Genomic DNA, 25,600 nt, shown 5'->3' with positions numbered 1-25,600 from the left:
CGCCGCAGACCGTCTCTCCTTCGAAGCTGCTACGGCTGACTCACCCAGTCCAATCTTGTATAGGTTGACAGCCTCGAGCCACGATCATCTGGCTTCGGAGGAGGATGCCATAGTCGTCAAGGCAAGTTACACAGCATTTCGCTCTACCTACAGGTACAAGCGATCAGAAGTAATCTAACCCAAAGCTGGCAAGCTCGCAAGCTGGGCCTGTGCCATTACGGGGGAGGCCAATGGACTCAACCCGCTCTCTGCCCCCTCGACAGGCCCTTGTCCTAGACGTCACATCCCGGTCACTCCTCTCCGACGTTTTCTGACAGGTCAGATTTCTCTTGCAGGTCTGCGGAGCCAACAGCACTCACACGCGCACAGACACTCTCTCCTCACCCACACACCGGTCCAAGAGAACGGCCGGGAAAGAACCAGACAGAGGGAAGCAAGGACCAAAGGGAGGGAAAGAGAGAGAGAGGATTGGGACGTCACTCATGTTTCCAAGCACCAACCTTAGGCCGTTGGTTGAAGTGAGTACCAGCCAAATCACCGTTCCGAGTCCCTGCTTGTTGCAATGGTACCATTGCCAAACGAGCCAGCCTTATTGACAAATAGCAGAATCAGAACCTTCTAGAGCCTGACCTACGCCGTCGTGTGCCTCTCGGACTCTATGATCGCTGCCGCTAGTGCGACTGCTCCCAATCTGCCCGATCACCACCGCCAAAGAGAGGAGCGTCGTTGCACAATCTCCTCAATATCCAAACGGTGACCTTCATCACACTGTGATGATACCTCCTGGCTGGATCTCAGAAAGTTTTGCAACACCCAATGGTAGGCGATCGCTCCCCGCAGCCTCCCAGGGAGACATGGGAGGCTCTGAAACCAGACATCCGCAGGTGGTATCTATGGGAGAATCAGACGTGCGAGGATATCCAAAAACAACTCCGTCTCCGCAGTATTTTTGTAAGCCAGAGGCAGATCAAAAACAGGCTAAACGAATGGAAATATGAGCGCAAAAAAACCCCCCACCAGTATTATCTTGCCATGTTGGTGGTGGCAGATACATGGAAGGCTCGCGGGGGGGAGGCTGTTTTCGAGGTGCCCAAAAGGGAAGAACGAGTGACTTACAACACTCAAAAGGTCAAGAAAGAATGCGAGAGAGTCAAGAAAAGATACATCTCACGGCACCGAGGGTCTTTCAAACTACCTACTCTTTACGAAGCAGAATACACCTTGAGACTTGCTGGTATCTCCTGGAAAGACAAGGATCTTGGGCTGTTGATGCACCCAGATACCGCTAGACAAGTCCAGCTATCTGTCCCGCCGCCGTCCTGGCATGCAGATCTGCATGATCTACCGCATCGGCCTCGCTCTGCGTCAAACAGAGACATGCTCACAAACTGCGGGAGCACTCCCACATTTTTTCTGAATCGACAAGTCGACAAAGACTTGCAAATGCCAACACTTGGACCTGGGCAGCTCTGCAACAGCACTTCAGACGAGCTAGAACATCAAATTCGGTCTCCATTGATGATATCGCCTACGAACACATCGCCTCATGATATATCACCTCCGAATATGTCGCCCCTGAGTCTATTGCCTCATAATATATCGCCTCCGAACATGTCACCTGCGAGTCTATTGCCTCCATGGATATCGCCTCCCAGTATATCTCCTCCGAATTTATCGCCTCCGAATACTTCCCCAATGATGTACACACCACCAAAGACTGGCAGTCTAGAAAGACTCTCGCCCCCGACCGGGACCGGGGCAATGTGTGACTTCCAGATACCCTCACTCGAGCCAATAGCACTCGAGCCAATCCCCTCCGTCGAAGTTCCGTGGCCGGACGACCAGGGAAATAGGGTCAACGCCAGCGATGGGCTGTTTCAGGTGGACCCAGCTCGATGGCCGCTGAGCCCGCCTCCTGAGACATTCCAAGTCGAAGACGGATTTTATTCCCCTCCATATTCGACCTATTCTATGACTTCAGCGGCAGCATCTGTTGTGCTGGCTTCGCCCCCTGAGACAATCTTAACTCCCAATGCATGCCGTTCATGCCAACCACCCCATGATCACCAAAGCTATGATTTCAGCGAATCTATCGGGTCGCTTTGTAAAGGTATCAAGCATGAGCAACCTGAGTACTCAGTCTACTTGCACCCTGTGTGTTCGTTTCAGGGCCCTCATGAGGAGGACCATAAACTGAGCGCCAGCCAATGGGCCGCGCCGTATTACTTGCAATGTTTTTCAGAGCAATTGCAGGAGGGCATCCTCGAGTATCGTAAGTCTCAGTCGATGCAAATACTGCAGTATGCTTTAGAGCACAACAACGAGTTCATCCTGCCATGTCTCAGTTGGACAATGCTGGTGCTGGGGCAGACTCAACGAATGGAACAATTGGCAGATTTCCTTACTGCGAGCTGTTCTGTCATCAGTTCCCAACCTGCCATGCGGAAAAGCTTCACATATGAGGTGCCGTTTCGGTACGCTCTGGCTTGGGCCTGCAATGATCTCGAAGAGATGGAATCGCATGGCGAGTCGCTAGGACGGTCACACACACAAATCGGGCAAGTCTGGGGCAGAGAGCATCCAAATTTCTTCGTCAGTGGCTACCTCTATGCATGGCACTCAATGTGGAAAGGCGATTATGACCACGCATTAAGGTTACTAACCGGCAGCCTACCAGTATGTGAGCGGACGATGGGTCGCCATGATCTCCTAACCATCAATTGTTTGTCCATCGCTGCTAGGGCTTATGCGCATCTGGGCCATTTCAAAGAAGCGCTGCAATGCTACCGCAGAGCCATGGGTGCGACGCAACTTTTAGAAGAAGACCAATCTCATGTTGAACTCCATGGGCCCGTTCTGCAACTATTTCGTTCGACCCTCCTATCCCGACACGCAATGGTTCTTTTTCGTCTTCAAGATCCTCTCAGCGCAGAGAAACAACTCCGGAAGGTTCTGGACATCCGCGTTCTAACCCGCGGGGTCAAAAGCCTCATGATTTGGTGGGCTGCGTGGCCTCTGGCTTCCCTTCTGCAGCACACGGGACATTTCGCAGAATCGAATTCTCTGATGGAGGAGTTGTTCCAGTGGCACTACTGGGAACAGGAAGCTGAATGGTGTATCGAGAATGGAGAACGGCCGCCGCCTCGACCTCTATTTCATTGGCTGCGATTCGAGCGTGACCGAATCAAAAGGGAGGAGAGTCCTTCCTTCAAGGTCGCCGGGGGCCTTTACCGTTCCCAAGTCCTCCATGCGGATTTGGATATACCGCATAATACTGGCCAACTCGCCCTCGCTTCCCACCAATACATGTGCGGAAGCATGGATGCCTGCCCAACTGCCGCAGCGACGTTTCCAAGCATTCCATCAAGTCAAGATGATTGGAACTTGTGGGAATACTGATGGCGGAAACAACATGTTTGCGCCATGGCTTGGTGGCTTCCATTGGAACTTTGTTTCTGAAAAGGTCGAGTCTCCAGTTCGGACCGCATTGACGACCTTTCATTCCCAGAGGGCCTGTGGAATCCTAACGGTGCCGAGCTGCTCGAGGAGCGTCTGCCCAGCGCTGGCTAGGGGCCTGTTTTAAGACAGCCTAGAGAAGTAATTTGGCTCTGATCTTTTGGGGGCGAGCCAACACGATCCCTCTCTCGAGCAACATAGCAATGGAAGCTTGGCTGGCTTGCCTTGGATTAGATCCAAAGCCGCTTGCATGTCTAGAACAGGCGAGAAACCTAGAGCCCACGGCATCTGGGAGCTTAAAAAATTGTTCGCGACGAGTTTAAATTTTCGTTGCGTGTCTCCAAAGAATGCCAACCAAAAGCAATAGTTTTAATGAAAGTCTCAACACTGTTTTCTAAGCACAAAGTAAAAGAATGGAAAATTTTAATCCATAACTTGCGCCCGCTGCTTGACTTTGCCTTTATCATCTGAAAGACTCTATCTCTCCCTCAGCTCTGCTTTCTTCCTCAGCATCCTCGGCCGTCCCCCAACAAACACGAAGCTCAACATGGCCGTAATGCCCGCAATGCATGCGACCACCACGTTCATATCGGCATACCCTATGCTATCTCTCAGCGACCCGCTCAGGACCGGTCCAATCGTCAATCCCGCAGAAAACACCAGGGAATTGAATCCGTACAGCTGGGCGTACGGTCCATGCTGACCGAAGAGGCCTGGGTTAGCCTTGTCGTATTGTTGCACGACATCCGAGGCCTCGACGATGGATGGGGAGCCGATTATTGCGAGACCGATCCCGTTGAGAGCGAGGAGGGCGCAATATAAGACGACGTTGGTAGTACGGTCGGGTGCGATTTGTGAGGAGGGTAGGCGGAGTAATATCAGGGTTGGGACGAGGTAGGCGAAGCCCAGGACCGCGGCTGGTTTAGTGCCGTATCTGTCCACCGCCCAGCCCGCTACAGGGCCGAGCAGGAGGTATGGAAGGTCAAGGCCGATGAAGAGGAGGCCGGCTTGTAAAGAATCGAAATCGAACAGTGTGTGGGCTTCGGTGGGTATGGTGGCGTCAAACGTGGCGAGTAAGGCCGCTTGGACGAATGCAACGAGAAGAGCAACGAGAAGTCGAGGGTCAGATAGGCAATAGAGGATGGGCAGCGTTCGGACCAGCCTGTTTTGACCTTCTGGGATGCGGTAGTTACCTTTCTCTTGTTGGGGCAACAGAGGTACCTCTTCACTGCGATCGTCTCTACTATCCATTCCTTCCTCTCGGTCTTCGGCGTCGCAAGGGCCGTGTGTTTCTGCCGGAGATCCATTGTATTTCACCGCGACTTTCTTTTCGATAACCAGGATTCGCATGATAAAGTCGACGCCGAGGAATGCTGCACCCAACCCAAAGACTCCCCCATAGCCAGTCTTGCGGTACAGGACTCCTCCTAGAACAGGGGATGCCAGTTCGCCAACTGATATGAAAGAGAAAATCTAGGGCCCGTATGAGACACATTTTGCCAGCAGCTAGGCCAGAACACTCACCGATCCAACTACTTTGCCAAGGTTCCGGGGTCCCACAGTGTCTAGCGCCATAGCTAGACCCACGGTCCAGACAACGGCAGCACTGGTGCCTTGGAGAACTCTGGCGACAACGAGCGTTGAGATGTTCGTTCCGAGAGCCAACATGATAGTGGCGGCGAGTAGGGCAGCAAGGCCACAAAGGAAGGGCGTTCGTCGGGCACTTGTTCGGTCGGCGATGATCCCAACGGGTATGGAGAAGACGACGCTAGCGCCAGCATATGCGGCCAGAAGCCCAGACACATAGGACTGGATTTTGTTCTCAGGGAGGTTGATACGCTCTTGGAGCATGAACGGCAGTACAGGGACGACAAGTCCATAGAGAAAGAGGTCGGTGAATAGACCGATGACAACTGTGGAGATGATGAAAAGAGTGTTTGCTCGCCAGCGGAGGCCGATGGGGTGATTGCTAGAAGACATGCTGTGGAAGTATGCTGAAGTGACGTGTCTGGGCACGGTTTGCTGGATAATGTGGATGGTTAAGAACGTATTCCAATGTGAAGGAGGGATAACAGAAGATTGATGGTTGTCCTTTGAGGCATAATTCAAAAGGCACATGTTTGACAGTGATTCGTACCTGCATGAAGTTCAACCGTCACCAATCGAGGCAGGTATCGATGACCTCAGAATTGTTCACGGGCCAAGAACCTCCGAGGCTGCCACAGCCTTGTCACAGTCAGGTCACCAAGTTCCACACTACATCCTGTGCATCTGTCGTGGTGATCAAGACGGTGCGTAATTCTCAAAGGATCAAGTCAGGTTTCGATTGACCTCACACGTGGTGACGGTCGCAATCGGTTTCTAGAATTTACATCGGCAGGTCTGTCGCTTCAGGGGCGTCGATAGATAGCATCGGCCATCTTGGTGACTTGGACCATTTCGCGAACGTCGTGTATTCGGACAATATCGGCGCCGCCTTCGATACTTGCGGTGACAGCCGCAGCAGTACCATAGCTCCGTTTCGAAGCGTCCGACACATCGGTGACATTGCCAATGAAGCCTTTACGGCTTGGGCCCATAAGCCAAGGGAAATTCCTCAGCGCCGGTGAATACTCCGTCTGCTCTCGCAGTTGCGCAAGACTTCGTAGAAGTTCAAGGTTCTGCTGCTGGTTCTTTGCAAAGCCCAACCCTGGATCTAGGATGACCCGCCACGGGCGAATGCCTGAGGCTAGAGCAGCTTGAACGCGCTCGCAAAGTTCTCGGGCTACTCCGCTGATGACCCCATCCGGGTAGTCGGTGAGTTTTGTCATGGTGTGAGGATCTCCTCTCATATGCATAAGAACAATGGTCTTCCCCAGCTCTGCAACAGTCGGCAGCATTCGAGAGTCTAACAGACCTGCGGAGACGTCATTAATGATGTCCGCGCCGGCCAAAATGGTCTCCCGGGCAACAACAGAGTGGAAAGTGTCGATGCTGATGGCGACATTTTCCGCTTCTTTCATCTGCCTAATGAGTCGGACAATTGGGAGGATGCGGTTGAGCTCCTCATGAGGTCCAAGATAATCAGCCTTAGGGCGAGTGCTTTGGCCACCGATGTCGATGATGCTGGCACCCGCGGCGATAAAATTCGCAACGGTTGTCTTTATTGATTCAGCGCCTTTGGCTGTGTGAAGTCCTCCATCGGAGAAAGAGTCAGGCGTCAGATTCAAAATGGCCATGACGTGAGTCTTGCGAGATACATCGCGAGTGCGGATGAGTGGCATTTCAGGCTTTAAGGTTGTGACCGGGGACATAGTAGCATCTTTCTCCGGCAGAGCCTCCAATAGTTGGCTTATTTGGCGGTGTGGAGCAGTTGGTGAGAAGTCCGCCGGCAGATGCGCATTGGGCAATATGCTGGAAGAGGTCAGGTTGGGCAAGAATGATACAGCCAGGACTTACTCTGCAAGAGGTCTGAGAACAAACTCCCGCTCTAGCATCAGAATATGCGGAATATTGAGGCGGGGATGCTTGAAATGAGCTTGGTTATATAGGATGATATCAAGGTCAATTGTCCTGGGACCCTTGTCAATGAGTCGTTTTCGGCCTAAGTCATTCTCGATGCTCTGCAAGATGTCCAGAAGTTGCAGTGGTTCAAGAGTGGTCTCGATCTGACAGACACCGTTCAAGAAGGGATCCTGATCGTCGTAGTACATCGGCATGGTCTCGTAAAGCGGGCTCAATTTCAGGACATGGAGCTGGTTTTCCCTCATCTTTACGAGAGCAGCCTCGATATTGGCAAGTCGATCCCCTAGATTGCTGCCGAACGCCACCACAGCTTTATTTGTAGCACCTGAAGCTAAGCTTGAGGACTTCATGGTTGCGTTGATCCGGCACACTGGCAATCCAGAAGATTTAGTCTGCGAGGGATGCTGCAGCAGATTATCACTTTTGATGTAACTTCTTCGGGAGTCGGAGAGGGTCAAGAAGGCGCATTTGCGAACATTTGATGGCACACAGAGCTGTGTCTCACTTGCATATAGACCGTGTTGGATCCCTGGAACCCATATGTGATTGGAGACGGTAGGCAAATCCCGTATGCGAGGAAGGCGGCTAAACCTGGCGAACAGTTTGGTGGACATACGAGCTTAATGCTGGCAGTAGAGACAGATCAGGGAGATGGATAGAGGATCGGGGGCTCAGCTGTCGGTAGCAACCACCACAGCGCAAAGCTCTTGACGGACAATCCGGACCTGTCTCGATTATGATAGTGGGACTCCAATCATCGTTACTATTACCCGTTGCCAGCCTCTTTGGCACGGCAAGACGGAGACGGAAAAACCGAACATCACGTGCTCCTCTCCAGGCCCAAAGCGGCACCTTTACCGAATTGAGGTCTCTGCATTTCGTTCACGTGCACCGGATAATGTACTTGTCGAGGCAAAGAAGCTCCCCTACTTCGTTCCGGCCGTATATAAGGTGAGAGCAAGAGAATAAGACTCCACAGCCAAGACCGTCAGGTGTCTCAATGGGCGAGATGTCGTATCAGGGGTGTATTCCGTGCAAATGTGGAGGAGTCGTGGGGACCGAGCGAGCGAGATGCCTGAATCGGGGAGATGCCTCGGTACTTGGACGACCATCCTTCACATCTCTCGCATGCCATACTGCATTCGCCTTAAATCTTCTTCTTCTCCTTCAGGTTTTGATGATTACTGTGCGCCTTTCGGCTCTTCCATCTCTTAGCAAGTCTCTGGGCCTGCATTGTGGGCAGATATATATTCCTTTTGAGCCTCCAAAACATAGTCGATTCATCTGTGCTCCTAGACGCCAACCAAATCCTTCAATCAACCCTATCCAAAATCACCTTCCTTGAACCACCTGTATCTCCCAAATCTATTTGTATACACGCGTTAGAACACAATGTCTTCTCCTCAGCAACTCCGAACTACGGCCACCGATCTCCTGAAGATCAAGCATCCGGTCCTGTTGGCGGGCATGAACGTGGCTGCCGGCCCCAAATTAGCTGCCGCAGTTACCAATGCTGGAGGCCTTGGTGTCATTGGTGGTGTAAGAAAGAAGAAGGAAACCCATACTTGTGTTGGACACGTGTTGATGTGTACAGGTTGGATATACCCCAGATATGCTCCGGGAACAGGTCGCCGAGCTCAAAAGCTATCTCAACGACAAAAATGCTCCATTTGGTGTCGATCTTCTCCTGCCTCAAGTCGGCGGGAGTGCAAGAAAGACAAAGTGAGAGACGGTTGCAGACACATGGCCCAGGCGGTTGCTGATGGTCTTCTAGCTACGACTATACCAAGGGCAAGCTCAACGAGCTGATTGACATCATCATTGACTCGGGCGCGAAGCTCTTCGGTGAGGACCGCTCACGGCCTAACCCCGGTGTGGTAATTGATGTTGACTGTCTGAGATAGTCTCTGCCGTCGGTGTTCCTCCGAAGGAAGTTGTGGACAAACTCCACAGAAATGGCATTCTCTACATGGTGAACCACCCAAATGCCGTCCGTTTACATGACCTGGCTAACTCTCCCCTGCTCAGAACATGATCGGCCACGTCAAGCACGTGAAGAAATGCCTCGACCTTGGCGTCGACCTGATATGCGCTCAGGGTGGTGAAGGCGGTGGTCACACCGTAAGCATACCACTTCCCCTCACACCTTCTTGGGCGAACACCACTGACAGGCTCTTTAGGGTGATACACCCACCTCGGTGCTCATCCCTGCTGTCGCCAAACTATGCGCCGAAGCCCCGCCCTCCAAATTCACCGGCCAACCCGTCCAATGTATTGCGGCGGGAGGTATCTTCTGTGGCGCGTCCCTGGCATCGGCCCTGATGCTCGGTGCCTCAGCGGTTTGGGTCGGAACACGCTTCGTGCTTTCCGAGGAAGCTGGTGCACCCAAAGCACACCAGGAAGCCGTCCGAACCGCCGGCTTCGATGATAACATTCGAACCATCATTTTCACCGGACGGCCTCTGCGGGTCAGAAACAATGAATACATTAAGAACTGGGAAGAGAATCGGCAAGCTGAGATCAAGGCGTTGACGGAGAAAGGTGTCATTCCGGTAAGTTGCTCCCACGTTTGTTATTTCCCTCTATTTCGCCCTCTTTCCTCATCATTTACTCACCCGGATTTTTCGCTACGCGGATAACTGACAACTTGGATTTATGTGATCTAGGTCGAACACGACTTTGAGACCAAGGGTGACGACCTATCCGATGAGGACATGGAGAACGCTCGCCCCTTCTTGATGGGCAAGGCCGCCGCCGTGGTCAACGAGAAGAAATCCGCCCGTGAAATCGTCGACGAGTTTGTCAATGACGCCGTCAAATGCTTGCAGACGGGCAATGCCTTGATTATCTCCAAGAGCAAACTATGATCGATCGCTCCATGACTGCCCAGTGAGTGGTTTGAAGTCGGAGGTAGGGCGACGACGCTAGGAGTGTAGAGGGAAGGGGGTCGTTTGTACCTATGTAGTCTGCCATTCTGGCTGGTTTCGGGCGCATGCAATGCATCATGGCGAAAATTGTTGGCGTAGTAGTGCTACTGCTGCAACAGCTCCGTGCTCTCCCCTCCTGTCATCTCGGTTTCCTTTTCTATCTACGTTTTCTTTCCTTGGATCCTCCCTCCGCTGCTGCTCGGTTAGAAACCACACCGCTCGCGCTGTCTTGTAGCAAATGACAATGCGACGCCGAGAGAGACGAGATTGGAAGCCTTCTATTAAGAGGGGTCCATTGATTGACGTGGATTCGTTCTTGATTGAATCTTGTTTGACCGAGATGCATTCATTGATTCTGCATTTCCCAATCTCATTCGATTAGGCTAGCCACCAAGTCCTTCTACATACTCGCTGGCTCGCTGGCTCGTGCTGTTCAGCAAGAGAACATAGCCTTATGAGATCTTGCTCTTCATTCCGGATCTTTGGGCTTTGCCTTGCCCCCCCCCCCGCGCACTTGTGTTAATATGTCCCTCTTGAACTGTGTGTGCTCGTTTTGCATCTCTTTCTCCTCGACCACCTTTGTGATTGTGTCATTGTGATCGCTAGCATTTATCTGACATATCCAGTCAGAAGACCTTGGTCAAGTTGAACCATTAGCTGAACGACGAGGCTGGTTGGGAATTGAACACATCAAGGGCCAGGGTTGGTGACTCGATTCGACTGCCGACTGCCGAGCTTATTCTAGCAAAATGTACTTGTACGTACAACTCGTGTAGCAAAGCGAGGTATAGTCACGGCGATGAACAATACGCCACCTCGCTTAGATGCATCATGTCCAGATGAAGGGCAGGGGCGCATGGAATCTACGAGGATTGACCCGTACATACTGTACTGTATTAGCCTCGCCCCTTTTAGGCACTGATGTTGCCCTATCCGAGGCCGTTACTGGCCTTGGCAGGGCTAAACTGTTTTTAGCTGAGCAGGCGCAGTGACATAAAGTAGCGAGTATGTGGGATGGTTCCAAGGTTTTGCCTTCCATCCTCTCCAGACTCATACTTTGACCATATTTCAGGATTTCTCAAGGTTCTGTTTACAGAGAGATAAAAATCTCTACCCAGATGTCCAAAACCGCAACGTAAGTACCCTCCTCACGTGCCGCGACGAAGATCGAAGAACGCTTTCTCTAACCACCAATTTTGAAATCCAGTCGCCCAGACTGGGCAGACGATGTTTCCGAGTCCGAACAGATTAACGACCCCTCGGCGCTGCCCGCCCCAGTAACGACTGTGAACAAAGATGGGACTCGGACCACCGTATTTTACCGCTTCAACGACCAGGGTCAGAAAGTGAAAGTCACACGCAAGACCCGCATCACAACGCACAAAGAAAAAGTCAACCCGGTCGTCGCTGAACGGCGCACCTGGGACAAATTCGGCCTCGAGAAGGGGAAGCCAAAGGGCCCACAACCCGACACCACCTCTGTAGGCGAGAACATCCTCTTCAGACCGAGCCGAGATTGGAAGAACGTGCAGGCCGAAGAAGCCAAAGCGGGCGGTGGCAAAGCCGAGGAGAAGTCTCTGAAGGAGCAACTGAGAGATAAGAAGGTGAAGTGTCGAATCTGTCAGGGCGAGCATTTCACAGCGAGATGTCCCTTCAAGGATACAATGGCGCCGGCGGACGATGGGACAACGCCCGTGGTGGATCCCATGGCCGAAGACGATGAATCTGGGCCCAAGCCGCAAGGTGCCCTCGGTGGCGGTGGTAGCAGCTACGTACCGCCACATCTTAGGAAAGGCGCACAGGGAGCGGGAGAGAGGATGGGCGGAAAGTACGAGAGAGACGATCTGGCTACATTGCGAGTTACGAACGTGAGTTCCCCCCATCAACACCAATACAGCGGTCTTATCAATCTGGATTCGTGGCTAACCCACCATTCGAACAGGTCTCCGAAATGGCCGAAGAGCAGGAACTCCGCGATCTCTTCGAACGATTCGGCCGCGTCACGCGAGTCTTCCTCGCCAAAGACAGAGATACTGGCCGTGCCAAGGGGTTTGCATTCATCTCCTTCGTCGACAGATCTGATGCTGCTAGAGCATGCGAAAAGATGGACGGCTTTGGATACAGGCACTTGATCCTAAGAGTGGAGTTTGCGAAGAGGACGACTTAGTAGACTATGACTTTGCCAGAAGTTGAGGGAAAAGGCGTCCACGAATTGATAGCAACCACTGCAAATTGGCTGACTGGCTCGGACAGAAAGTTGATGACTTTACCCGGATTACGCATTTCACGGTGTGAACGGGATTTGTGATTGATAGCAAAAAGAATTCATTGCATAGAATTTCAACGGTCATGACATATTTCTTGGCCTTGCATGAAAAGAAAAAAGCCCAGGTACACATCATGGACCAAGCCAGAATAGATCAATGATAGGAGGGCTCGTTCCTCCAGCCCTCAGCCTCCACGAAGAGAACCCCTTCCCTCAAAAGAAGTGTCGGCGCGATGACGACGATTCTTTCCGCCCCAGCCAGATATGAAGTGCCCGAAATAGCATCTTCCAGCCTCCATGAGTTGCTTCTTGCTTGTGATCGGCCCTCCAGCAGCAGCAGCAGCAGCGGATGGAGATTTGAGAAGGACCGAAACGGGATCAGCCCCAAGGACAAGCGGCAGCGGGATGGATCTAAAGCATTAGAATACAGTGTGTCCACCACTAAGCCGAAGTCGCCTTGGGAGGTTGCCTATAGATAGGCACATAGATAAGTTGAAAACCTCTAACCTTGCACACTTCCAAGCCTCGGTCCCGAGTTATGGAAAGGCAGTGTAGGGAGTGTAGAATAAGCATGTTAACTTACCTGAAATTGCCACGAGAGCAGTAGGACAGCTCGTTTAAGCTTTTAACTGAGTTGTCTCGTGAACCCTCATGGACCGCCCGGAACAGGCGGCGAGAGGAATGGGAGCTGCTTACTCAAAGAACGGGAGCAGTGGCCGTGGTGGTGACGAAGGACATAACGACTAGGATGCCAAATGATCAAACATGGCTGACCTCTACTGAATCGATCGGCTGCATTCATTGTCTGGCACGCAGGCATGGGTGGTCCTTTTTTTCCAACCTCCACGATGGACGCAAAGGGACCTCGCACAAACACGTCAGCTTGACCTTTCCGCCTGATCTTGCCTCTGCAAACTGAGATGTATGAGCGGTGCCGAAGCTTGACACCTCCAGGGCTCAGCGGAACCACGAGGTGAGATGTCTGGCATTTGAGGTTCAGGTCATAATCCTAATGGTTGTTATGGTTGCCGCCCAGCTGAGATCAATATAGCCCGAAGAGGGAAACTATTCCAGGGCTGATCGCCCGACGGGCCTTTGAAAAGGCGATTCCCTTCCGCCGAGGCGAACCAAGGATTTTGCTCGACGCCAGTGTTTGTTTTGGACCTGCATCGGGGAAGCACAAGCCGGCGGTAACGGTTCTATGGCCTGGAAACACATGGAACGATCAAGTTGGCACGGCTAACACGGCATGGCAGCTCCCGGTTTCTCTTAAGCACCATCCTAGAGAGACCGCCACCACCATCAACATCCTCTGGGTCAAGATGCAAAGCAAGGCCGAATGCCAGAATCTGGAACTATTCCAAATCAGGGCCACCGGGGACTCCGGGGCAGACCAAGGAAGCTGCGAGTCCAGGCCAAGAAAAGTCTGTTCATCTTTGTGTTGTCGATGCCGTTTCGCGGACCAAGACAGCCTCCAACTCGGTGACACCACTGCGGGCATCAAAGACGAACGGGTGGTCCAAGCTGCAAAGGACGAGTTGGTGCGACCTGTCAAAGCCGCGGGATTTGTCAGGGCCCAACCAAGCCTCCATGGTCAAAGAGGACTAATAGGGCGATTCCAGGTCTCAAAAAGGTAGAGGTCGGGGAAACCGTTAAGCTTACCCAGGCGCCTCCCGAGCGGCCGTAGATAGTCGCCTTGTTGGGGATTCAAGAGAACGGAATCAACGACTTGGTCCAACCTGAAGGCCGGGATATGTCTCGTGGCTTACAATCCCTGGTGCATACCAAGCTCCTTTCAGCTTGCTGTGGCGGGTAGAGGAAATGGAATGTGAAGCCAACCAGAGGTTAAGCAGATCACCGTACCGAGTACAGATGGCAGGAAAGGGGTGTACTCTGGAATGATTGGCTCTTTGGTTGGATATCAGCCGATCCGTGTCTAAGCATCCTGTAGAGCGAGTAAGATCAAACGAATGCAAGAAGCAAAGGGACGGGGCGTAATCCGCCAAAGGGGGCATTGAGGCAGAAATGGGAGTTGATAGCTGTACCCATAAGATTAGCAGTCATGCACCATTGTCACTTAGCCGATCGGCCTATCAGCTCATTCTGCCTCAGAGCTGAAAGGAGCCTGGGCATATCGTCAAGGCCGCTTTATGGATGGCGAGGATGGAGCTTGGCGGAAGAGGGCGTGATGATGGTGGGCGTAGTGGTGAGAAGGAGAGATGGGAAAGTTGGAAGATGGCGAGAGAATCGAGGCGGCAGGAAAGTCACGACTCGCGACCTGCTCACCTCACCGCCCACCCACCTCGACACCTCGACACCTCGACACCTCAATTCTTTCTTCTTCTCTCCCCTTGACACCCACCACCATCACCACGGGCTACCGCCCCTTCCCCTTCTCCTTCTCCTCCGCCAGCGGCATCTGCGTCTTCGTCCTAGTCTCTTGTTCAGGCTGGCAGTCTTGGAGCAACCAACTGGAGCTGTTTGTGGCTGTGGCCAGATCATCCACTCCACGCGGCTCCGCCCCTTGCTCGACTTCTAAACCCACCCCGTGCTGCATATTCCGGAAGTGCGCACGACATACTTGCAGATGACAACAGGCTGCGGGCCGCAGCAGCCTTGGTGGACGGTGGAAACAATCGCCCATCATCCTGCGCCAATGATTCATCCTGTTCCCAGGTCCATCCTCCTCAATTTTGTCCTTTTTTGAGGGCATTCAATTCGAGACCCTTTCAATTCTGGTTGGAAGGGCCAGCACTGCCGACCCTTGCATTCTAGTAGGGGCCAGGACGCTTGGAGATTCCCGAAGCTTCAGCCTGCCGATGAGGCCACGCATCGTTGCGCTCAACCCTCCCCTCTGGACCATGTCGATCGAGCAACAGAGACCTGATTCTTGTCGTCTACCTTAACCTACCTCGAGTCAAAGAGTTCACTGGCCACGCACGATCGCAGCAGCCCAGGCCTTTTTGGCCCACGCGTCCAGTCGGAACATTTCCTTTTCGCCTGATTCTTTTCGCGGAGTATAGGAATATCGGGCAGCCCTGCCCCTGCCCCGTTTCATGTGGCCATTGGCTTGTTATCAAGTCGGCCGACGATCAGTCCGTCAACAGTCGGCTTCCCGCGCTCGACTTTCTTCAAGGCTCAGATCTCTGCCTTCGACGTCAAAATCAGCACCGCTCCATCTGTTCGAGCAATGAATCCCCCTCTGGAGCCGCTTGACCGGCTCAACTTCGCTTCATCCGGACATATTGAGTCCACTCCGCTGCCACATAACTTGCTTGCCCTCCATCAAGTAATTGCAAAACAAAGCATGCTCCCGGTGGGCCGGAGGGCAAGGGTGTCGTTGCCCGCTCGACACTTAACAGACAGGCGTTTTCCCAGCCACGTGCAAAGGAACTGTTGCAGTCATAGTCCCTGTGCCAACTGCCTCCTGTTCATGGCGGGCCTCAGCTGAAACCAGTCTCTGCAAGGCCTGCGCTTGAATGCATTCTTTGTTGTGCATCTCGTTTGGACCTGATTCGATTCTTTCAAATATTCCTTTATTTCGCTCTTCAAGGTAATGATTCGGTGGCCAAGCCAATGTTGTGGCGACTTTTAGTCTGAAGTTGGGGCTGCTGAAGAAGGCCGCCTGCATCACAGTCGGGCGGTCTCAAGGCTCAAAGGTCATGTCCTGCATGGTCATTGGCCTGTCGAATATGCAGTCTTCCTTTGAATGGTCCTTGCCACCAACGTCTGGTCGATCCCGTATTCTCACCGAATACTGGTACCAAGTGTCAGATCTGAATGCTGCGCCGAAGGCTGAGCTAGTCATTTTTACATCCGACGAAGGCACTCCAACGCAATTCCAGCCTACTCAACCGGGCCAGGAATTGTCTGAGGCTTGTGTGGAACCCCCTACCTTGGTGTTGGCTGCTGGATTGCGTGCTCATTTGAAGACCTCCCAACCCGTTCAATTGTCCCAAGCCTCTCCTTCCCATCAGAAAGGCTCTGATGTCTCTTTCTCTGAACCATTTCCGTTTCAGCCAACATATTGTGCGCCTTTTGCTCCCATCAAAACTCCCTCCTATCGCATATCGTCTGAGTACCAGTGCTTATCCTTATTGTGGACGCCCGGGTGTTTAACATCGTCGTGTATGATTATCGCCGGCTGGCGCCTGCCCGTTGTGACTGCTCGCTACGACGCGCGTTTTGAGCAGTCTCGATTCAATGCAACTTGAGCTGGACGATCTGGAAGAGTCTTCTGTACAGACACACGACCAGCTTTTGTATATTCTGGAGAAGGAAGAAAAACCCTCAAGGAGGTGGTACATGCAGTGCGAGAACTAGAGAGAGAAAAAGTAAGTTGAACATGGCCGATGATGCGCTCGCAAGATGACTGACCAATGACAGCACAACTGCGAAAGAGGCATTTCGCTGAAAGTAGCGACGTGTCTCGGTTCTTTAGGTACGACTGCAGAAGGTGGCCTGCTCTGTTATTGCCGATACGCGACCTTGACACGGACAAAAAGAGGCCGGCTGCCATGAGGAATGAGAGCAAATTCGTCGCTGACCTCTCAGCAGTTTGCATCAGACTTGGAGGGACGCTGTGGACTCCGTACACATATTGGCTATCTTCCCGCTTATTGGCAGGCTTGTGTGTCCTGCATGCGCCTCGCGTTGTTAGGGCCTCGCACACTAAGTCCACAGCCGCCGGGTTATCAACCCCCATCCAAGAAGAAGGGCTAGCGGACGGCTGAGCAAATACGGAGCACCCGACCCAAGGACTGCCGAAAAGGACAAGCCTCTTACCCACCTCGAGACTCCGCGAATTGAACAACCTCTAAAGCTTCCCCTGTGCTGATTCAGCCTTGTCCCCGCAACCAGTGCTGTATTTCGAAGGACGGCCATGGATCCGAGTACGTATTTGCGTCAGCACTTCGTATATCTTGTTTTATTTTGTTCGAGGCCAGATGCAACAAAACAATGCTGTGGCTCGGCAATCTGGCATTGATATGCTGTGTCAATACGGATTGCAATCTGGTGGCCGCCGTGTGGTTGTCTCCTGCGATTGCCACCTACGCTCAGCCGACAAGGATGCCCCGCTCCGTGCCACTCTGCCCTGCCAAATTGGTACTGAATGGGTAATTGTGCACGAAGAAAGGCCCCTCAGCCCAGCCGAGTTGCATGAGGCCTTGTGGCAGGCATTTTCTTTCTTTTATCAAATCCCATCCTTGAAGCTGTCTCCTCCCATTACTGGCCGCCGCTGACTTTGCTTGCTTGCAGCATTGCTTCAACAATCTTCGCCGTTCGACTTTACAGAATCCAAATACCTCGGGCAGGAGCGTACCTTCTCAAATCCGCCCTATCCTGCCAATGACTTCACCTTTTCCAGCCGACGGCCTCGGAGCAACCTGACGAGTGGTGCTTCAGGAGTGGCGCTGCCAGCAAATTCCAGTCTCGACTTCAATGGCAGTTCGCTCCTGAACGAGACACCGTGAGTATCCGATTCCCAGCTTTCCCCACCAGTTCATGTGTCTTTGAAATACCCAATGGCTGGCCCAGACCGACTATTTGGCCGACATGCAGGTCTAGAGCCCGAGTCTTGAAGTTGGGCATCGGCGTGATGTTTCGTCCACTCTCCGGTGTTGATGAAGAGCTGTAAAGGGCAGTCGAAGATCTTCGGTTGTTTTGAGAATGCGTTCGTCCCATGACCCAATCGTCGCACTTGCTAAGTGTGACATATAACCTTGACTTGGCTGCTCTTTGAGTTTTGTCTTACTGACCCATCGATGATGGTCTTTGCAGGTATCACCAGAGCTCACAACTTTTGCTGAGCCCGCCTGATTCCACTACCGGTTCAGCAAGCGCGGGGGCCAATCCTACGACCTCTGCCAATACCTATACGACGCTTCCAAAGCCGTTTCCCAGCAATGCATGTGGCCCAGACCATTTTTCGAGCGCACCTCCTTCAGTTCTCTCGTCTAACTGGTCTGGCTCCTCAATGGCGGTCATGGATCGACCTCATCGAGTGTAAGTCTCGTCTGCTCCAACCTTCAAACCGTCAGCCTTGTGACAGGTGTTGACTCCTGTTGTACAGCCCGCCTTTGTCACCTCCCCATTCGTACAATTCGGCAAATGGCATTGGGTCAACCTTCAAGACTATAGCAGACAGATTACCACAATACTCGGCCACCCTTCATACCCAAATTAGCCCGGGGCCCTTTCCAGGAGGGATAAGGTATCAGTCAAACTCCTACCCTGCTCGCAGCAACCCGGCGTTTCCTTTCCCAATCCAAGAGGCCCCGTACCTAGGCCAAAACATGCCAACGCATTGTCATGAGAGCCCAAACACTACGCGACAAGATGGACCTCCATTTCACGAAACGACCGTTCTTCATCCTGTGTTGACAGTTCGCCATCCACGCTTGATGCCAGAGATCATGGCTTCCATACAGAAAGGATTTTTCCAGGTGGACAGAAAATGGACCTGCTACCGCCGAAATTACTTTGCAGTACAGTGTTCTTTCGGGTTCAGAAATGGCACCGTGGATGGGCCATTCTATCTCAGCAGGAATGGCTCGGAGGAATTGATTCTGCAGTTTGCCGTCTCAATCACCGCAAAGACCGCCATGACCAGTAATGGTGAAAGTGAGGCTCGAGGTCTTGTTCAGCATACCCCCAAACGGGACAAGGCAACAGAGTCAGTTCCTGGTCGCCACCCAATTGCGCCTTCGCCCAACCATCAGATTGGTGCAAATGGCGCATACTCAAGCGCCGGACATATGTATGGAGGACCAAACCATCTCCATTCTAGTATCATGGGGACGTTTCCAGGCTTCGAAAATCCCGGCGCGAATTCGATTCCGACTTCACATACATTCGAGAGAATCCAGTTTCAGAAAGCTACCGCCAACAATGGCAAACGGCGAGCACAACAACAATATTTTTTGGTGGTGGTCGAGCTTTCTGCCAATATTGGGAGGCAGGGTGCCGAGAACTGGGTCGTGATAGCAACTAAAGAATCCGACCCCATGGTGGTGCGTGGTCGATCCCCTGGTCATTACAAGGACAATGGACGGCGAGACAGTCAGGCTAGTATGGATCCCGACCGCGGAACTGGGCATGGGCCAGACGGACATACCGGTCCACTCTCGTCAGGGAGCTACGGGCATACTCATTCATCAATGGACTGGATGGGGAGTCATCGACAGGGCGGCCATTTCGGAGGATCCAGCTACCGCCATGCATCTACTTCTCGCTTCTCTCCGACGAGTCTGGTCTCAAGCACCCTGGCTGGAACGCCAACAGACGTGGAGGTCAGCCTCTGCGACTCCCATACGGCAAAGTCGTCTTGCACTCTGTCGTCGGACCGATCTGCATTGACCCCAATGTCGGAACGGAGTGAAGATCTTATGTTCAGTAGCCTTGACCGCGAGACCACGGGTCGGAAGAGGCCTTTCGAGGACGACGGAGAAGGGGAGCATATGCGCTTCCCATTACCAGGGCCATTCACTGACAGCATGGCATCGCTTGTCGACTTCTCAGCCACGCCGTACTCGAAACTTTTATGTGCATCATCGTGATCCACGTCGGGTGAGTGATCTAAGTGCGCTACGGCTGGATCTAGCATACTTTGAGGTACTGCTAAGCAGTCTTCGTTGAGGTATGGACCTATGTTGTCAAATCCAGTCATTTCTTATTCAGTGTTTTCTGGAATCATGTTGTACGATGGCGAAAGGACAATGCAGCAAGTGGAATAGGGCAAGATTTGCACAGGATCTAGAGATACCCCCCGGTTCATTCAGACAGGGCATGGCGCATGGATGGGTTACAAGCAACTGAATCAAGGCATGGCGTGACAGGTTTCCACGCCCTTCATGACCACTCAGAGAGCATGGTGCATGGCAAACGAGGGGAAAAGGCATGGACCAGGCACAGGGATATACAAGAGCAGCAGCATATGGGTTTAAGGACGGGACTACTGGACGGGGAACATCATCGAGGGACAATTGTATTGGGAACACGGGATACGCAGACGCAGATTGCTGCGCTCAACACGACGTGATGATACGATAACAGCATATAACTACATTTCATGATTTCAATGGACGGATTAAAAGTAGGCAGGCTCGGGCCCTGTTACATCGATCCAACGAGAACGGGCGATTTGGGGCTCACGATGGGAAGCAGAAGCCGGCGCGGGAGACATAGCGTTGCACCAGCGAAGCAAAGGGTTTGGATGGAGGAGTTTGGAAGCTTCCTTGACTTGCTGGCCTCTTGCGCACGGAGTAATTTACTTTCTTCCCACCTCTCAAATCCTCTTGTCTCCTCAAATGCTCCCGCTCAGTCCCTTCAAAGACGGTCTCCAAGGTCCGCGCAAACAAGCAACAGGGTTTGCCTGTTCTTGTCTGGCGCCTCGCCCTGCCCTGCTCGACGCCGCAGCGCCCTGGACCACCTGACCCCCTTCCTTGCCATTCAGCACTCGGGATTGGGGAATGGGTGAGAGTCGTTGGGTTCCAAAGGTACGCCCTCCCCTGCTCCCGGGGGGGTGGCATGACCTATCCCTCCCTCAGACTCCGTTGTGATATCGAGCCCTCTGGCTCCGCTTCTAATTTATCTTTCAGTTCTATTCGCAAACCAGCCGCCATTTCGTAACCTGTATCCTAGCCAATTGCTGCCCGCGACGGGGGCCTTGCCTCTGCCACTCGAGCTGGCTCTATGAGAATGGCTGTCTCTGGCTTTTCTCGCCTCAAACAGCCACCGTCATCATCGACAGGCGCTGTGAGAGAGAAGCGAAACATTATTATCAATCGAGAGGAACCAACCCCGCCTTGTCGGGTGTTAACGGCAAGCAAAGAGCAAATAAAGAGGCGTTCACACCTTCGGCAGCACTAGATCTCACCCTTTCACCAGCGCGCCTTGTCTGCCATCCTAGAGGGAGGGAGATCAAGGAAGTTACAGAAAGAGCTAAATCATCCACTCCTAGAACAGGGCAGAGCAGGGCAAGCAAACCGCGGGCGGTGCCAAAGGATCTAGCTGGAGGTGATGCCAAGCACGGCAAAATGAAAGCTGCACAGCTCAACATGCCAGGCTTCTGAGCGCCCCGTCCTCGCCGTGTCTTGTCGGTCGACCGCTAGGTCCTTGCGGTGGGGCCTAGGACATCTTTGCGACTGTGATTTGAGCCCTCAGACGATCGGTGGATTCGATAAACAACTTTCGGATGGGAGCTGATTCAGGAGTCTCCCAGTCACTCAGCTGTTTCGGAAACTTCCACTGTCCTCTCCTCTGGGGACGTACGTTCGGCATTCGATCTCTTCCCTGTGTCCTTAAAACTTCCAGAATACGACGTCAAAGACAGAGAACGCTATCATTGACTGCCTCATCCAAAGGTGATATCCCTCGTGAAGGCGCATGATCGTCATGGGAAGAACCACAAAATTGAGAAGAGAACGACAAGCCACCAGCATAGTGATTCGAGGGCAGGCCGGTATAGCACCTACTGCTAATGGCACAACTCCCCAGGATCCGCGTGAAAATCTCTGAACAACGCCAAAGTCATGCCACAAGCCTGGTTGTGCAGCTGGAGATGTCCACTAGAGCATGTAGCGCAGGTAGCACGTATTTCTTGCTTGCCGAAGGTGATGTACAGGGCTCTTGAGAAGCCATGCGACCTCGCAAGAGACATCCACGGCTCGTTGGTCAATTGCTACCCTGCTCGCCAGGTACGGCGTGTTAGCTTATATCAGATCCATCTAGACGGTCACAAAGGACAGCCACGGTCTCCAGACAGGACAAACATGACCTCATGAGCCGGGCAGTGAGGTCCACACTGGTCTGTGCGTGGTCTGGGGCGCATCCTCCGAGGTCATGCATGATTTTGCCATGGTCACAGAGAGCGGTTTTTAAATTCCGCCCATCTTTCAGTCAATCGTCGATGAAATTGCTCGACCTTTTCACCCGACGGATTGGACGGGATCGAAGAACCGAAATGTCGTCAAAATAGGCAAAAACGCCAGCTGCTTTGCTACTAGGTCCACTAAAGCTCCACCAAACTATCTGCCATGCACTATCCAGAAGCTGAACAAGTATCGAATGGGCTATCAAACGGGTGGAAAGCGGCAACCGCCCTTTGCCGCCGCTGACAGCCCCTCTGCTGCTCCATGTGCGCGACGATGAGCGAGTGCCAAAGTTCAAGATTAGCCCCGAACCTTGGCCTTGATTTTCGGATCCAGACTTAGCGCTTCTCCGGATGGCATGCAGCAAGTACACTCCGGGGGTTGAGAGTCTACCCTCTGACGACGGATGATCATCTTGCCTGGCAGGGCGGCAGCTACAGCACTCTCGAAGCAGGACACGGATGCTCGGCGACCATCCAGGAACCCCGAGTGCCGAAGCACATTTGAGGCTCACAAGAGGGAGGTGATGGTGGAAAACTCTATGCATCGATCACCGGGTACACCACGTCTCGCCCCCAATCACATCGGATACGCTAGTTCCTGTTGCCTTGGTCGGGCGACTTGGGGCTAGTTAAACAACTAGCAGAAAACCGCTTGCATATACGAAGAGGACAGTCAAACACACCTCTGCAGCTGAACACACAACGAAGCACCCACTGCAGAGAAAGGAAGCAGATAGGTACTGAAGCTGAAAAGCGGCTGGTGAGGCCAGGCTTCCGTGCCAGAACACGGCTGCGCGCGTTGCCCGAAAGGATCGACCGCGGCCGACGATCAGAGTGTGACAAGATCTACCTGGGAAGAGGGATCACCATTCAACCACATCGCCCACCCTCAACCCATACCCCTTCTGCGAACAGGCTGCAACTTCACCGCCCCCAGACTTTGACCGGTCTTGCTGTTAAGCTGCAGAGATCAGCTCGACATAACCCTACATATACAAATTTTTCACGAGGGCCGAGTGTAAAACTTGTTCGGCACAAATGGCATCTTAGCGACCTCCGCTTTCCTCACGTTCTTCCGAACTCTGACGCCCACTGGGGTTCCCTTTTTATGGAATCCATTCTTAATATACCCCATGGCAATGTTCTGTCCGTCCAGGCTCGGGCTGGGAGAACCCGAGGTTATGTGACCAATGATATGATTGTCGTTTTCCGGATCGACGATTTCTGCCCCTTCGCGCGCGGCGGGACCCTTTTCTATGAGCAACCCAACCCGTCGCTCAGTCATTGTCTTTGGCGAAGCAAGCTGTTTGTTGATGATTTGGTGCCCGTTGAAGGCCGGGGTAGGGTTGTCCACACGACGTGATTTGCCGACCAACCAGCCCAACGCGGCCATGGGCGGCGTGATCTTCTCATTTAAGTCATGCCCGTAGAGACACATGCCGGCCTCCAGGCGGAGTGAGTCGCGAGCTCCAAGCCCCGCCCAGCGGACTTTGGAGCTGTCGGCAGTCAGAGCCTTTGCTATGTTCGTCGCCAGTTCAGTTGCGTTCCCGTTTTCAGGTGGAATCGAGATTTCAAAGCCATCCTCTCCCGTATATCCGGTACGGCTAATCAGTAGGGATGGCGTGTTCATTCCGGAGTCCGGGAGAGTCAGTTGTAACCACCGACTTGATCCGAAGTATAGCGTGTCCAGCAACGTGTCGAGACTTTCATCTTCTGTGTCGTTGAAGATGAGGGACTGGAGCACGCTTGCGGCCTCGGGACCTTGAAGGGCCAAAAGGGCGTGGTGGTCAAGCACATGCCAGTTGATCTGATCCCCCGAGGCTCCCTTTGCCTTGAGGAATTTGGATATATGCTCGTCAATAAACGCGATGTCCTTCTCTCGACAACCCGCATTTGTCACAAAGTAGAAGCTATCTTTACCTATTCTCGAGATCACCGTGTCATCAACTATGCCCCCCTCATCATTCAAAAGGCAAGATAGGCTCGAGCGATGCTTTTCTAACTCGTTGATGGCCGATGGGGTAACGGTCATGAGAAATTCCTCGGCGAGTTCTCCGGAGAGTTTGTGCTGGACCATGTGGGAGACATCGAAGAGACTGGCGTGTTCGCGCGTCCAGAGGTGGGATTCCTTATGGGATAGGTCTGGATACGTAACCGGCATGGCATAGGAAGCGAAGGGGACCATTTTCGCGCCGAGCGAAACGTGGAGGTCGTACAGGGGCGTGTGTTTGAGTTCTTCCTCTGGTTCAGGTCTCGTCGAGGCATACCGTCGTTGCTGATGTGACATTAAGGATGATGGCGGGAATGTTGGTTTGGGTTGGGGGATGGGAATTGGTATCAGGATCAGCTCAGGCGGATAGCGACGAAGAGGCTGCCGTGGCGAGGACAATGAGGCGGATGCCGTGACCAGAGTGCTCAGTTCTCGTCTTGAGCGGAGATATGGCCCTTTGCCGGTTTGGGCGAATGCGGTCGCCAACACAGGCCTCAGCCCTCGATGAGGCGGCATCTTCATCATTGCTGTGTCGCGCGCGGCGCGTGCTTCTCTACTGATATCGTGGAGAGCGTTCAGACTCCAGCCCCAGTATGTGATGATGCTGGGGCCTTTTTGAGGATAAGCTAGTACAGCTTCCTCTCGACGATTGCTATTTCGTTGTTCAATTCATGATAGAACGGCTAGACTTCCCGGGTCGTCAACCGCTTGAAAGGCCTTTCCACTTGGGAGACCTCTTTAATAATACGTCGGTCGTCCTCAGGAAAAAAAAAAAAACAAAGGTTGTTCTAGCTAGCAGGCAGGAAAGGCGGTTGATCGGAAACTTGCGCGGAGCGGAGGTTTTTGCGAGTTTGGCAACGTGAACATCGCGGCAAGGTCACACCCAGCCAGATTGGGACTAGTTTCTCTTGGCAATATTTTCCTCGGCCTGAACCCTTCATAGAAATTTCGGACTGTGGCCTCTCTCTCTCTCTCTCTCCTCTTATCTAGTGTTCATCCACTCTCCGCGTTCAAAGAATCGCATTCGAAGCTCACGTACAGCAGAAGTCTCTCTCAGATATCTGCAAACCCACGCAAACCAGCTTTGGGAGAAAGTCCCCGGACCGCCCTACCTCTTTCTCAATTTTGGGGAGAGAACGTTAGGACCTGCCGAGAGGCAACCGCCATAAAAGCAATCTTTCACTGCGGTTCTGATTTCGCCTCCCACTCTTCTCCGAGCTCTATTCCTCTCCTTCGAGACCCGACCTCATTGTCGTTTGCATTCTCCTCTGGACCTTCTTATTGTTCATGCGTCTCGATGTGGAATGAATGAGGGGAAGACTTGTCTGGGGGGTGGATGAAGATATGAGTCCGTCTCCGCGAAGACAGTCTTCCTTTATCTGAAGCAGAGAAGCCTTGAACTTTTGTTGGCTCGCCAGGGGGAAGAGATGGTGAGGGTATTATCTACAATTAGGAGATTGACGGAGCCAGTTTGGATACTCGGAGAGCTCAAAAGAGTGATTTTTGGGAGGTTGCGCAATTCGTCATATGTTGAAAGTTATGCGATTGCTCTCCGCCCTGACTGCCGCGTTCTTCGCGGTGGT

At 52.8% G+C, this 25,600-nt stretch overlaps 7 protein-coding genes across 7 annotated transcripts; 4 read left to right on the top strand and 3 right to left on the bottom strand.

Annotated features, from left to right (window-relative positions):
* Positions 1-816: 816 nt before the first annotated feature.
* On the top strand, positions 817-3,399 carry Z519_07819 (uncharacterized protein; the record flags this gene model as incomplete). The annotated part of the gene is made up of 1 exon (XM_016765549.1): positions 817-3,399. The coding sequence occupies one exon, from the start codon at positions 817-819 to the stop codon at positions 3,397-3,399; it is 2,583 nt and encodes an 860-aa protein (XP_016618518.1).
* A 534-nt stretch (positions 3,400-3,933) lies between these two features.
* Positions 3,934-5,574, bottom strand: Z519_07818 (uncharacterized protein; the record flags this gene model as incomplete). Its single annotated transcript, XM_016765548.1, has 2 exons — positions 3,934-4,929; positions 4,981-5,574. The coding sequence occupies 2 exons, from the start codon at positions 5,572-5,574 to the stop codon at positions 3,934-3,936; spliced, it is 1,590 nt and encodes a 529-aa protein (XP_016618517.1).
* Positions 5,575-5,846: 272 nt separating this feature from the next.
* Positions 5,847-7,310, bottom strand: Z519_07817 (dihydropteroate synthase; the record flags this gene model as incomplete). Its single annotated transcript, XM_016765547.1, has 2 exons — positions 5,847-6,849; positions 6,895-7,310. 2 exons carry the CDS (start codon positions 7,308-7,310, stop codon positions 5,847-5,849), a joined length of 1,419 nt encoding a protein of 472 aa, XP_016618516.1.
* Positions 7,311-8,352: 1,042 nt separating this feature from the next.
* Z519_07816 (uncharacterized protein) lies at positions 8,353-9,827 on the top strand (the record flags this gene model as incomplete). The annotated part of the gene is made up of 7 exons (XM_016765546.1): positions 8,353-8,499; positions 8,555-8,682; positions 8,735-8,805; positions 8,865-8,932; positions 8,989-9,081; positions 9,141-9,512; positions 9,627-9,827. 7 exons carry the CDS (start codon positions 8,353-8,355, stop codon positions 9,825-9,827), a joined length of 1,080 nt encoding a protein of 359 aa, XP_016618515.1.
* A 1,178-nt stretch (positions 9,828-11,005) lies between these two features.
* Positions 11,006-12,054, top strand: Z519_07815 (eukaryotic translation initiation factor 3 subunit G; the record flags this gene model as incomplete). Its single annotated transcript, XM_016765545.1, has 3 exons — positions 11,006-11,022; positions 11,095-11,755; positions 11,830-12,054. 3 exons carry the CDS (start codon positions 11,006-11,008, stop codon positions 12,052-12,054), a joined length of 903 nt encoding a protein of 300 aa, XP_016618514.1.
* A 6,076-nt stretch (positions 12,055-18,130) lies between these two features.
* Positions 18,131-19,712, top strand: Z519_07814 (uncharacterized protein; the record flags this gene model as incomplete). The annotated part of the gene is made up of 2 exons (XM_016765544.1): positions 18,131-18,159; positions 18,227-19,712. 2 exons carry the CDS (start codon positions 18,131-18,133, stop codon positions 19,710-19,712), a joined length of 1,515 nt encoding a protein of 504 aa, XP_016618513.1.
* A 3,318-nt stretch (positions 19,713-23,030) lies between these two features.
* Z519_07813 (glycine cleavage system T protein) lies at positions 23,031-24,533 on the bottom strand (the record flags this gene model as incomplete). Its single annotated transcript, XM_016765543.1, has 1 exon — positions 23,031-24,533. One exon carries the CDS (start codon positions 24,531-24,533, stop codon positions 23,031-23,033), a length of 1,503 nt encoding a protein of 500 aa, XP_016618512.1.
* Positions 24,534-25,600: the final 1,067 nt, after the last annotated feature.

The sequence above is a fragment of the Cladophialophora bantiana genome (assembly GCF_000835475.1).
Source record: "Cladophialophora bantiana CBS 173.52 unplaced genomic scaffold supercont1.11, whole genome shotgun sequence".
Classification (NCBI taxonomy): domain Eukaryota; kingdom Fungi; phylum Ascomycota; class Eurotiomycetes; order Chaetothyriales; family Herpotrichiellaceae; genus Cladophialophora; species Cladophialophora bantiana.
The sequence above is the reverse complement of the archived record's forward strand: the minus strand, read 5'-3'. Positions and strand labels throughout refer to the sequence as shown.